The 13,556-nt window shown below is 41.4% G+C and overlaps 1 protein-coding gene across 1 annotated transcript; it reads right to left on the bottom strand.

Annotated features, from left to right (window-relative positions):
- Positions 1-8,351: 8,351 nt before the first annotated feature.
- On the bottom strand, positions 8,352-10,728 carry LOC311094877 (uncharacterized protein). Its single transcript, XM_084133072.1, has 4 exons — positions 10,567-10,728; positions 9,888-10,223; positions 8,871-9,008; positions 8,352-8,787 (listed from the first exon to the last, which is right to left on the bottom strand). Exons 1-4 carry the CDS (start codon positions 10,610-10,612, stop codon positions 8,759-8,761), a joined length of 549 nt encoding a protein of 182 aa, XP_083989198.1. The 5' UTR covers positions 10,613-10,728; the 3' UTR covers positions 8,352-8,758.
- Between the last annotated feature and the right edge of the window lie 2,828 nt (positions 10,729-13,556).

Below are 13,556 nucleotides of genomic sequence, written 5' to 3'. Positions count from 1 at the left end.
TCGCCATTCATTGTTTACTGTGGCGAGCAGGACGAGGCTGACGGCCGCGGGAGAACGGCGCGAGGCCGGTGGCGTCATTACTGAGACGCGCTGGGTCTCGCATCGCTCACGGAGGAGCAGGAATTTTCTTAGCAATGGTAAAACGCACATCAACCGATCACTTGTTTAGCGTTCATGTAAACACTACATTCAGATTCACCAATCGGAATGAATTCAGTTAGATTGAAACAAAAGGTGTGCATGTAAACAATGAATGGCGACCGCAGAACGCAAAAGCTGAATCCCGTACATTTTGAACGATCTCGCCCGCCGGACAAGTCCGGGAAAAGGAAGATGGTAACCCCTACTTACTCAGCTTTCTCCTACTATTCAACTTTCTCCACAGAACAAGAGCCTGCTAGCTTAGCTTCCAAAGAAAGACGGCTGACACTGTGTACATTCTGTGAGTGAGATCCCTCCCTCTATGGGCGGGCTGAAAACATGCGGAACAATTTTTTCCAGACAAAAAATACATAAATCTCTTGTCTCAGGGGGATATGAGGGTGGAAAGCATGGTAATTCGAAAATACTACAGGTTTTCTACTAATACAAAGCTTAATGCTAAATCCTGAAGTATCCCTTTAAAGAGATTAAGGTCTACATAAGGTGAATCTGCAGCTTCAAAGGGATAGTTCAGCCCGAAATGAAAATTATGTCATCATTTACTCACTCTCAAGTTGTTCCAAACCTGTATGAATTTCTTTCTTCTGCTGAACACAAAAGATGATAGAGTGAAGAATGTTGGTAACCAGACGGGTTATCAACGGCCACCGTCAACTTTCTGGTTACCAACATTCTTTAAAATATCTTATTTTGTGTTCAACAGAAGAAACTCATACAGGTTTGGAACAACTTGAGGGTGAGTAAATTTTTATCGTGAGCCAAATCAGGTCCGAGGGCTGTTTTGTCATGATAGATCTAAAGGATGCATACTTCCACGTCTCCATCCTTCCCTTCCATTCCACAGGAAGTTCCTGAGGTTCGCTTTCGGGAGTGAAGCGTGTCAATATCGGGTTCTCCCATTTGGCCTAGCACTCTCCCCTCGCACCCTCACCAAGTGCATGGATGCAGCCCTGGCCCCGCTGAGGCTCCAGAGCATCCGTGTACTAAATTACATCGACGACTGGCTCGTTTTGGCCCAGTCTCGAGACCTGGCAGTTCGGCATCGAGATGTCATCCTTGGCCATATTCAGAGCTTGGGGTTAAGACTCAACCCGGAAAAGAGCATGTTGACGCGCGCCCAGAGGACTACGTTCGTGGGGGTGGTGTGGGACTCGACTACGATGCAGGCATGAATGTCTCCTGCACGTCTCAAGTCTATTCTGGCCATGGTGACCAGGATAAAGCTAGGCTGCGCTATCACTGTAAAATAGTTTCAGAGACTGTTGGGGCTCATGGAAGCTGCGTCCAACGTGATACCTTTTGGCCTGCTGCACATGAGAGCCACTGAGGGGAAATCCGTTCCACATGATAAGGGTTACACGCAGATGCCTTTGATTCCCAATCAATGTGGAAGAAACCTTGGTGTAGGAGCCACATTTGAGTTTATTTTTGGTTTCATAATTTACTTATAATTGTCTTTTCTATTGCATTTGAGTGGTACACCTTCTACAGCCAGAGAGGGCGCTATCCTATAAGTTGGAGCATGTAGCGCAGAAGGAGAGACAGAAGGAGAAGGCGTGCCAGCAGATACAGGGTGTTTCTCAATATGCGTTCTTCTTGCGTCCTTGTGTTCTCGTTTTACGTCATCATTAACCGTCGAAGTTCAGACCCAATTCTCAAGAACGCAAGTACAGAGGACGCATGAAAGAACCCGGATGTGTTCTTGATACCGAGGATGCATCGAATGCAGACTTGAGCTAGTACTCGCCTGGTGTCCCAGAAGTCATTGCGGCCGGTTCCGAGTTCGTTCTTCCAAGGAAGCTTGGCAAGACCGGTCTCCACCAGAACACAAGTCCGTTCTCTGTGTTCTTGGAATTGAGAAACAGCCACAGTCTTTGACCTCGGCCTGGATCTGCGTTACTGGAGCTTGGCCTGTATGAGAAAGCTGAACTACAAGCGCTACAAAGGAATGTTTAAAGACATTTAAACCAGTTTTCATTTTTGTTTTGTACTTTATATTTATTTGCAATAAATATCGACAAACATTCAACAACAACACTCTTGGATTTTCTTGGATTCAGGCTGTGAGTCTGACCCTGTACTCGCATTCTCCAGGTGGTTGAAAACAATAACAGGGGGTTACAGGAAAAACCCAACATTGTTTTTGCCACTACATTTTGTCAAAGACTTGCTGTGAATTTATCAAAGACGGATTTATGTTGAAACTATGCGATATGAAGACAAAGGAAACGTCGGTCTAAGCGTGGCAAGCCAAACAAAAAAAACACTTGGATGGAGGTATGTGCTTTCAATATTTGAAGGATATAGAATCCAATCTCACCGCAGATTTGTGAGTTGGTGAACTGTGACAAACAATTAAGAGCGGTGAAAGGCAGTTTGCCGTGGTGAAAACACAGCCAAATTGGAACGAATGAAATGCAACGATATGTTGATTTTTGGAAAGAATACGAACTGCTTTCTACATTTTTGAGAACTTTTGCATTGATTGAAGTAAGATAAATACTTTCTGAGATTTTTGGGAAGTTTTTTTTGAGAATAATGGCTGATTCTAATGAAGAAGAAACAAACCCTGTTAAAGACATGAGTGAAATTGTCGCGCAATTGCGCTCATCTAGAGGAGGAAAAATGTCACATGTAACACGGAGAATGAACATTGTGAATGATTTAATGACTAGTCTGGAATTTCTGGATGAAGTTAAACAAAACATGATTAAGTTTAATGAATTTCTTGAAGAGTTCAAAGCCGTGCATGCCTCCTATAGTGAAATGTTCGATGAGGAAGCAAATCAAGAAGACCATGAAACATGGTATCAGCCTAGATGTGTACAGATAACGGCTTTTATGGTTAATGTTGAAAATTGGATTTCAGCCATAGAAAACCCAGGTTCCCAAGCCATAGTTGAAGCCACCTCTTCTGTCACCCAAGTAGAAGATTCTGATACTGATACTGATGCACAATCATTTAGATCACATACATCGTCTGTATCATTGCGCATTAGTGCAGAGGCAGAGAGAGTAGCTTTAATGGCTAAAGCTGCAAAGCTGCAAGAAAGGCATGCAATTGAGGAGCAGGAGCATATTCTAAGAAAAAAGAGAGAAACTTTAGAGTTGCATTCTGAAATTGAAGCCACTACTGCAAAAAATAATTATCTGAAAGAAGCTGAAATATAAATGTATAAACCTGCCCAGTCTGATGTCACAGTTCAGATGCCTTTGTTGGGTGCAGAAGCAGATGAAGTGAAGACAAAATCAACAGTGACACATGTACCATTGGATGAAAAGCTTGATAGCTCACTTTATTTCCATGACAGGACTTCCCCAGTAGTTAAAACCAGGCCAGGTGTTCAGGTTCAATTTCCTCTTCACAGCAGACCTGTTTTCCAGCCCATGGCTAGCAGTGATATCCGGCCACAACTACAGCAGACCTCAGCTCACAGTATTCCCCCTGTCATTCCCCAGCCAGCAAGGTCAGTCCCAGCCATTCAGTCCACTGTACCTCAAGGGCAAATTCCTACACCCAGTTCAGCACAGGAAAGCCACATGATTAAAATTCTGGAAAAGCAGAGTGAATTAACAAGGATTCTTATGAAACAGCAACTTCTGTCTACACTACCGCAAGGTAGCATTCCACTCTTTGATGGACAAGTTCTTGAGTACAAGCACAAAGGCTAGTCAAGAGCTGTGAGTACTTGTCACAAGATAGAGGCTACAAGAGAGCAAAGGAGTTGCTAAAGGATAATTTTGGAAACGAATACAAGATCTCTTGTGCTTAGTTGGAAAAAGCCCTATCCTGGTCCCAAATAAAATCTGAGGATTTTAAATCACTACAGGATTATGCCATGTTCCTTAGGAGCTGCTGCAATGCTATGGAGGAACTGGAATATATGGAGGAGCTGGATACAGTATCCAATATGAGAAGCATTGTGCTCAAGCTACCATACAAGCTTCGGGAGAGATGGCGTAACAAGGCTTATGAGCTGCAAGAACAATGTAGTTGTAGGATAAGGATTTTAGATCTAGTCTGCTTTATTGAAAAACAAGCTCGCATAGCAGCTGATCCAGTATTTGGTGATCTTCAAGATCAGTCGGCTAGTAGAGGAAAGGCTAGATCCCCAGTCAAACCACAGGCCTCGAAGTCATCTGGCAGTAGTTTTGCCACTAGTATAGCTATTGCCCAAAAGCAGATGAAGTTTGATCTTTCTTGCCCCTTCTGTAGCTCAAGACACACATTGGACTTGTGTAAAGACTTTTTAAAGATAACACATAGAGACAAGCTCAGTTTTATAAAGACCAAAGGCATATGCTTTGGGTGTCTCTCCACAGGCCACATTAGCAGAGACTGCAAAAGGCGTCTCAGCTGTAAAGTATGTAAGCAAGCTCACCCTAGTGTCCTACATATTGTATTGTCCTACAAAGATAGTATCATCAAAAAGGCAGAAAGACCCTCTGATGTTACAGGCAATGCATCAGCAGGGTTATGTGGTCATATAGGGGCCGGAGACCAAGAAAGTGTGCTGTCCATTGTCCCAGTTCAGGTTAAGGCAGCAAAGGGCAGCCAAGTCTTACAGGTGTATGCTCTCCTGGACCCTGGATCCTCCGCCACCTTCTGCTCCGAGGATCTTATGTTTCGGCTCAATCTGAAAGGAAGAAAAACACACATTCTTTTACGCACAATGAATCAAGAAAAAACTGTTCCAACTCATGTCGTCTCTGAAATGGAAGTTTCAGCACTAGACAGCAATAACTTCTTACCTCTTCCTGATCTCTTCACTCAAAAAGAAATGCCAGTTACCACAAACAGCATTCCCAAGCAGAAAGACTTAGCACAATGGAAGTGACTCTAAGTCGAGTCAAACCTCCCAGCATTAATTCAAAGGTGGAGCTGTTGATTGGCACAAATGCTCCAAAGTGCATAGAACCATGGGAGGTTGTTAATAGTCAAGATGGGGGCCCCTACGCAGTTAGAACCTTATTGGGGTGGGTTGTAAGAAGTGCTGATGGCAGTGCAGAGAATGTGACTGTGAATAGGATATCAGTTACAAGTCTAGAACAGCTTCTGATCTCACAGTATAATCAGGATTTCAGTGAGGTAGCATCTGAGGAGAAGACCGAAATGTCAGTTGAGGACAGAAGATTTTTAGAGATAGCCAATGAGGCGGTCTTACAAGATGGACATTACTATCTGAAGTTGCCCTTTAGGAAAACTGATGTCAGCATGCCTAACAATCGCCAAGTTGCAGAACAGTGCCTCCAAACTCTGAAAAGGAAAATGAGAAAAGATGAACAATACAAACAGGAATATGTTGCCTTCATCAATGACATCTTTGAAAATCATTATGCAGAGGAGGTCCCAGAGGAAGAACTCACACAGGCACCTGGAAAGGTATGGTACATACCACACCACGGAGTGTATCACCCCAAAAAGAAGAAACTTAGAGTGGTGTTTGATTGTGCAGCTCCTTACAAAGGTGTATCCCTCAACACAGAGCTACTACAGGGTCCTGATCTGACCAATTCTCTTGTCGGAGTCATTTGGAGATTCCGCAAAGAACCCATTGGAATTATGGCTGACATTAAGTCAATGTTCCATCAGGTGGGAGTAGAGAAATCAGGTGTGGACTACTTGCTCTTTCTGTGGTGGCCACAGGGTGACACCAGTCAAACCCCAAAGGAATACCTTATGCTTGTGCACATATTTGGTGCAGTGTCCTCCCCAAGTTGCGCAAGTTTTGCATTACGAAAAACAGCTGATGACAATGAAAGCTGTTTTCCTCTTCAGGTAGCTGAAACAATCCAGCACAACTTTTATGTGGATGATTGTGTTAAGTCCGTGGTTGAAGAGTCTGAAGCCATCCAGCTAGTAAAAGACCTCACTGCACTATGCTACAAAGGTGGATTCCAGCTGACTCAATGGGTCAGCAATAATCAGGCAGTTCTAGCATCCATTCCAAAAGAAAAATGGGCAAAAGAAATCAAAACACTGGATCTTGACAAAGACAGCCTACCAATGGAAAGAGCCCTGGGATTGCAGTGGTGTGTGGACTCTGACCATTTTCAGTTTAACATCAATTTAAGCCAGAAGCCACATACCCGCAGAGGCATACTTTCTGTTGTAAGTTCCATTTTTGATCCCCTCGGGTTTCTTGCTCCTCTCATTCTCCCAGCCAAGCAGTTGCTACAGGAGCTCTGCCAGAGAGGCTTTGGATGGGATGAACCTTTGCCCCAAGCTGTAGTAGACAGGTGGGAAGGATGGACAAACAGTTTAGAAAGAATAAAAGGCTTCAGTGTTGCACGTTGTTTGAAACCAAAAGGCTATGGAACAACAAAGTGTGCAGAACTACACCACTTTGCTGACGCCAGTGAGAATGGCTATGGCTCAGTGAGCTACATAAGACAAGCTAATGAACAGGACATTGTACATGTCACTTTTCTCATTTTTCTGTCCCAAGGACCTGTGTTGGGAGCGTCATGTTGCCGGAAAGCCGTTTCGACAGATGCATCCCTCACGAGCTGGGGCGCGGTCATGGACGGCCGCTTTACAATTCTTCCTGGCACATAAACTGCCTAGAGATGTAGGCGGTCTTCCAGGTTCTGAGGAGTTTCCTGTGGTTTCTGTGGTTTTCCCTCACACATCCAGCCCCGCTGGGATTGGATGCCATGGTACAGACGTGGCAGAGGCTGCGTCTGTATGCATTTCCCCCGATCGCTCTGCTCCCAGGAGTTCTGGAGAGGGTCTGTCGCGATGGGGTCAGTCTACTGTTAGTAGCACCGTTCTGGTTGGCCCGAGTATGGTTCTCGGACATGATATCACTCCTGGCAGGCCCCCCATGGGAGATTCCCATCAGGAGGGACCTGTTGACGCAGGCAGAGAGTGCAATATTCCACCCTCGCCCAGAGCTGTGGAGGCTGTGTGTCTGGTCTCTGAGGGGTCACAGTACCGAGAGGCTGGCCTGTCAGCAGGAGTTGTCGAGACTATACTCAGCTCTAGAGCTCCGTCCACCAGGAAGCTGTACGGCCTGAAGTGGAACGTTTATGGCACTTGGTGTAGAGAGCGTGGCTTGGACCGAGTTAACTGGCTTCAGTGCTGGAGTTCCTTGGCTAATGTCAAATTTACATAATTGTGGTTGTGATTTATTTCTGTTATAGTTGTCTTCAGCCATTTTTATGTATGAATTTCCATTGTGAAAACAAGGTTGTGTTCCTTATTGTGGTGTTTAGCAATTTTAACATAGTATCGTCATCATATCAGTATAGATGTAGATGGACCTAAATAAAACCATTAAAATATCAAGTAAATAAGTATAGTAATACTTGGTGCCACAGTGACACTCTTGTCCCAAAAAGTATTGTTATACCACAATATTCAATATGCTGTCCCACGGTGAGTCGTTTTTCCCTGTTGCACCTACAGAAAATTTGAGGGTTCCCCCACCTGCCAAATCCCACTTTAACCACTGTATATACAGTATATGTATGTATCATCTTAAAATACCCTCAGATCCTTTATTATAGCTTGTCAAATTTGCCCCTTTTTGTGTTTTTGTGTGTGTCCCTTTAAATGCAAATGAGCTGCTGGTTCCCTTTACAGGTTCCAGGTTTTTGTGTGTGTCCCTTTAAATGCAAATGAGCTCCGTTCAGAAGAGGGCGGAGTCTTTACATGACCTTCAGATACTCCGGTAATAACAATACAGGCCAATCTCACTCATCCAGAATCTCAGAATAACCAGTAGCGAGTGCAGCCTTACGGAGAGACTCAGGAAGAGTTTCACTTTTAGACGTTTCTGAATGTTAGTGGAGACATTTATGTAGTTGTTGTGGAGTTACACTGATCATCTCATCATCATGTTTAACTTCTCCACAAGTGTCCACAGTTCCTGAGGTCTTTATAAGACAGCGGTGACATGTGCCATTGCGTTAGAACTGGTCACTGTTGTCGCTTGTGAAACAAAATGGCGGCTGGTGTGTGTAAACGTGCAGATTAAGGGCCGGTAATTATAATAAGATCCTCTTCATACATCAGATGGGGAGTGAAGTCTCATCGGATTATTTTTTGACATGCTTGCAGAGAAAGACTCACTAAAACACAGTTACTGGGTTTCACTTTTCACGTTTTCTGGGTTGGTAGAAGCATCGGGGACCCGGTCAGATTTTCATGATTTGTCCCTTTTAATAAATAAAAACATGTGACGTTTGACTGGAAATAGTTTAATTTTCAAATTTTCAAATATTATATTTTCATTTAACTCAATACCAAAGTTCATCTTAAATTCAACACAGATTATTTACAACCTTTAAAGAACGATGTGTTTAGCAATATTCTATAATGACAAAGATCTTGTGAAGAAAAATGCATGTGGCTAAACATGTTATTAAAGTAATCTTTAGGAACAGCTAAAACATCTAAACAGACGCTGTAAAAGAAATCAGCCAAAGCCAACAGACTAAAGTAAAAGACCAAATGACTCCAGATGTGTAAAATGGATGGATGTGAAAGTCTTGTAGATTCTGGAGTGATTTCTCATAGATGTGACGAGATCTGCTGCTGAGATCTTCAATCTTCTGCTGTGTCTTCATGTCCTTCTCTAAATCTTCTCATTCACACGTTTTGATATTCCTGTTTCTTTCCTAAAAACATCAGATTCTCATCATATTCACACTCTTAATAGTTGCATGTCAAATCCATAGTGATGATGATAAACGTGTCTGACCTGACGTGAGTCTCATGTAGATGTGAAAACCTCCTAACAGACCCAACAGAACCATCATCTGAAAACACCAGACCAGCACATGCACTACAGATGATGAACTCTCTGACCACAACACACAGTCTGGACACAACACAGACCCTGAACACAACACAGACACATCAATATGTCAATCAATCAATCAACCAATCAATCAATCAATCAGTAAACATATCAGTCAGCCTGTTAAGGAGTTAGTTCACCCAAAATCGGAGTTATATAAACATAATTCCTGGCTCTTCCCAGCTTTATAATGGCAGTGAATGGTACCTGAGATTTTGAAGCCCAAAAAAGTGCCTCCATCCATCATAAAAGTAATTTTAAACGCCATGCGTTTTTATAAGAAAAATATCCATATTTATGACTTTATACACGATAATCACTGGCTTCCATAGTCTCTAGTCCTGGCGGAAGAGTGACCTCTGACCCGATGAATTAGAAGTCTAAAGCAAGAATTTTTAAAGAGAAATGTAGGAGGAGCTTGAGTTTGTTGTTTGAACCGCGAGACCATACTCTCACCTGAGCTTACGTTACTACTACATTGTCACTCGTCAGGTCAGAGGTCACTTGTCAGGTCAGAGATCGCCGGCGGCCCTAGATTATTGTTGTTCAACATTCACTGCACGTTTGTAAGGGGTTAATTGAAATGAAACTAAACTAAACTAAAATATAAATATTAGTTGAAAAACTTTAAAAGAAAATTAGAAATGTTGCATTGGCACTGAAATAAGTTTAAGCTGAAGCACTAAAATGATTAATTATTATAAGCTAATACAAAATAGTAAATCTGTAAACTATTTTAAAAAACTAAATAACACTGATTTGTAGATTACAGCAGAATGCCATACTTCCACACTACTCTCACTATTACTGGAGTATGTAGTGTGTTTACTGTGTGTTACAGGAATAAAAACCTTCAGAGAGAATCGAGATCTTTGAGAACATGAGATTGTAATGAGTCTGATGAGAGAGTTACTGTACCTTCAATAATCACTTGAAGATCTGCAGATGACACTGAGCCGTCTGAGTAATTGAGTTCTAAACTGTAATTCCCTGAATCTGCTCTGATCACAGTGTTTATTATCAGAATCCTGTTATTGACTGACACTTCATCATGTCTGTTATTAAAGAGATCACATTCAGCCTCTCTTATCCTGTCATACTTTATAATACAAACTGGACCATCTCGTTTGCTGCTTATTCTCTTTTGTATCTTCAGGTGATGTTTACTAGTGTCCTCCAACTGCAGACTGAGTTTGTCTCCGAGAGCAACGTAACAGGGACCAGACTGATGAAAACTGCAGAATCGCTCCACACCTGAAGAACAAAACACACACACACACACACACACACACACACACACACATTATCACAGTTTTCGGATCTGTGGTGGATCTTTTCGGTGTGCATCTCCACATGGTGGTCACATCATCTGCAGTTTTTTTTTTCTACGTCACGTTTATAAAAGTTACTTAAACGCCCTATCTGAACTAAAGCCTAATCCTGGCTTAATCTAAGCCCTGTCTGTGAAACCAGGCTTTAAACACTTAAAACTCAATTACTAGATCCTGCAGTTTATGGAAAAACTCTTAAAGTAATATTACAGTGTTTTCATGTCAGAGCTTCATCATCAGAGAGTTTGAGCTGAAAGTGGACTCACATGCAGCAGTTTTCAGCATCAGCATCAGTCCAAAGATGAGCATCATTTCTAGAGTCCAGAAGAGCCAGTAATCCAGCAGAAGAGAGAAGATGTTTCTTCAGTCACACGATCGCTAGAAGAGCCGCTGACACTCGTCTGTGCTCACCGTATATAAAGACTACTGCGCACCTTCTGAGAGAAAAGGAAGTTTACATCATTTACTGGAAAACTTGGTTGAAGGTCTTGCACAAGGACACACAAATAACATGTAAGTTTCTTTTCTGTCCTGCTGTGGGCTTTCTATGACTAATGCTTCTGCATTTTTACATTTTCATGAAGACATTATGTAACATTATTAACATTATGTTGCTTAACTGCAGGACTCAAAATGAGCATCACTGAGCATCGACCGCAAGTAAAATGTCTTCGATGATGAGTAGATGAACAAACCGTCTACTAAAGAAAACATCTGTCACGATTTGCAAGTCGTCTAACAACTTTTACCCAAGTTTGAAGAGACAGGTGTTTTTCTGTGGAGATAGGCAAGTTCTCTTCATCTTCTGCTCCTATTATTAGTGGAGTACCTCAGGGCTCTATTCTGGGTCCGCTTCTTTTTAACTTATAACTTAAAAGTATAACTTATACTTTTAACTTGCGTCCTCTGTGGGATATTATTAAGAAGCACAATGTTTTATTCCATTTTTATGCCGATGATACACAGCTGTATCTGCCATTGATATGGCGATTCCATTCAAACCTGAATTGCATCCGGGACATTAAGGAATGGTTATCACTTAACTTTCTCCAACTTAATGAGGACAAATCAGAAATGATTGTCTTTGGCTCTCCAAAACTGAGGAATAGTCTCATTAAAGAGCTGGGTAACCATTTCCCCTCAGGTTCCTCTCAGGTCAGGAACCTTGGTGTCATTCTCGACTCAGAATTATGTTTATCCAAAGAAATTAATCATGTTGTAAAGAATAGTTTTTATCAATTGCGGTTAATTTCCAAACTTAAATATTTTTTGTCATTCCAAGACTTGGAGAAGGTTATTCATGCTTTTATTACCATGCTTTTATCTCCCGATCCATTTCAGAATTCAGTTTAAAATTCTGTTGTTTGTTTTTAAAGCTCTTAATGATCAAGCTCCATCATAGAGCTCTTCTTGCTCCTCTGTCATCCACTAGATCTTGAAGATCTTCAGACAGGGCTCTTTTATCTATCCCTCGCTCCCGTCTAAAAGCTAAGGGAGATAGCTTATTCCCTGGCATTTTAATATTATCTTGCTTCTGTTTTCTGACTGTTCTGTTTGGTTGTTTTCTGTTTAATTAGATTCTTTCTTTACTTTGTTCATCATTTTGGATAGTTCTGCTATGTTTAAAAGTGCTATATAAATCAAATTTACTTACTTACTTACTAAAGCATTTCACTAAATGGAGACACAATTGAGGAACATGATGTCAGAGTTTAATTTTGTAAGTTGTTACAGTTGCAACATTTCCTTTCAACTGACGTCTACATGTTTCTTGTGCACTGTTAGTTACAAGTCAAACAGTCAAACACTAAAACACAACTCGTGATCTTCTGCTTCAGCGCTCAGTAAATCCTCAGTTTCTCTCAACCAAACGTATGAATCACTCAGCGCTTCAAAACTGACACTGGATCCATTATTTGTGTCTTGTAATGTTTTGTGAAGGAAAAGACAGAACAAGGATGCAGGAAAAAGAGGTGTATTTTAATTGCATTGTTTGACAAAGATAAACAATGAAGAACAAACTATTAGGGGAGACCGGGGATGGTTGTAACATTTTTTGACCTTATCTATATCTTGGAGTACTTTTAAAGGGGTGGTGCAATGTCCTTTTCACAAGATGTAAAATAAGTCTCTGATGTCCTTATTTTATGTGTATTCAAAATACCCCACAGATATTTTTATATAGCATGTTAAAATTGTCACTTTTTGAGGGTGAGCAAAAACACACAGTTTTTGTGTCTGGCCCTTTAAATGCAAATGAGCTGCTGCTCCCGGCACAGGGGGCGGAGCTTCAAGAGCTCGTGTCCTGAAAATTTAAAAAACTTTTAGCCTTTTATGTTCAAACCGGAGTCAGAAAGATGGAGAGACTCAAGAAGAAGTGACGACATGTAGAAGCAACAGGACATTTCTGAATGGTTAGTTGATGAATTTATGAAGCTGATGTGGAGTTATCTATCTTCAATTAGCATATTCTGTCATGATAACCTATAAATCGTATTCAGGGGGCGGGGTTTATGTAAATTTTAGGGTTGGTGATGTCACTAACCCGGGAGGAATGTGGTGTAGTCTCTACCAGCCGTTTGTTGTAGTCCTTAAAAAGCGATTTCTTTAAAAACAAATATCTCCCTTTGCTTTGAACTTTGAGCGTTGTAACTTTACAGATTACAAACAGCAACATTACACACTAACTAAAGTTAGAAAAGTCAAATCATAATCAACCACCCCTTTAAGCCAGTGTGTTCAAACTAGTTACAAGTGTCTGCTATCAAATGACACTATTATCTGTGCAACACAAACAGCCCATAGTCTGGCTGAGATGTAACATTATGAAATAAGGATTACGACCAAAAAAAAACAAAAGGATTGTGAAAGCTTTTTATTCAACACTTACTTTTCACTATAACTGATGTGTGTGTGTGTGTGTGTGTTTGTGTGTGTCACTCTCAGTCATAGTAATTGACCATAATAAATTCAAATTGAACACTTTTTTGTTTGTGTAAGCATGCTTGTTACTGTGTTACAGTTTTGTTACATAAAAATTTAAATTGAGTTTGTGTGTGTGTGTGTGTGTGTGTGTGTGATGCTTGGACTCAATGAGGACGATGAGGCAATGGGTAACACAATAACAAGAAGCTTTATTCCAATAACGACAGTATATCCAAGAAGAAACAGCATGAGGCACATATAATGCACTGTCCACAAACAATCACCGACCATGACGAGGACATGAAGGGAACTTAAATACACAGATGATGAC

The sequence above is a fragment of the Abramis brama genome, assembly GCF_963993115.1.
Source record: "Abramis brama genome assembly, chromosome: 13".
Classification (NCBI taxonomy): domain Eukaryota; kingdom Metazoa; phylum Chordata; class Actinopteri; order Cypriniformes; family Leuciscidae; genus Abramis; species Abramis brama.
Note: the sequence above shows the minus strand (reverse complement) of the source record. Positions and strands in the feature narration are given on the sequence as shown.

Excerpts from the sequence above, each read along its gene's own strand:
- LOC311094877 (XM_084133072.1), bottom strand. The coding sequence starts at position 10,612 with ATGATGCTCATCTTTGGACTGATGCTGATGCTGAAAACTGCTGCAT. Across the intron at positions 9,009-9,887 it reads TCTTCAAGTGATTATTGAAG|GGTCTGTGTTGTGTCCAGAC; the intron begins GTACAGTAACTC and ends TGTTGTGTTCAG. Across the intron at positions 8,788-8,870 it reads CTACATGAGACTCACGTCAG|GAAAGAAACAGGAATATCAA; the intron begins GTCAGACACGTT and ends TGATGTTTTTAG.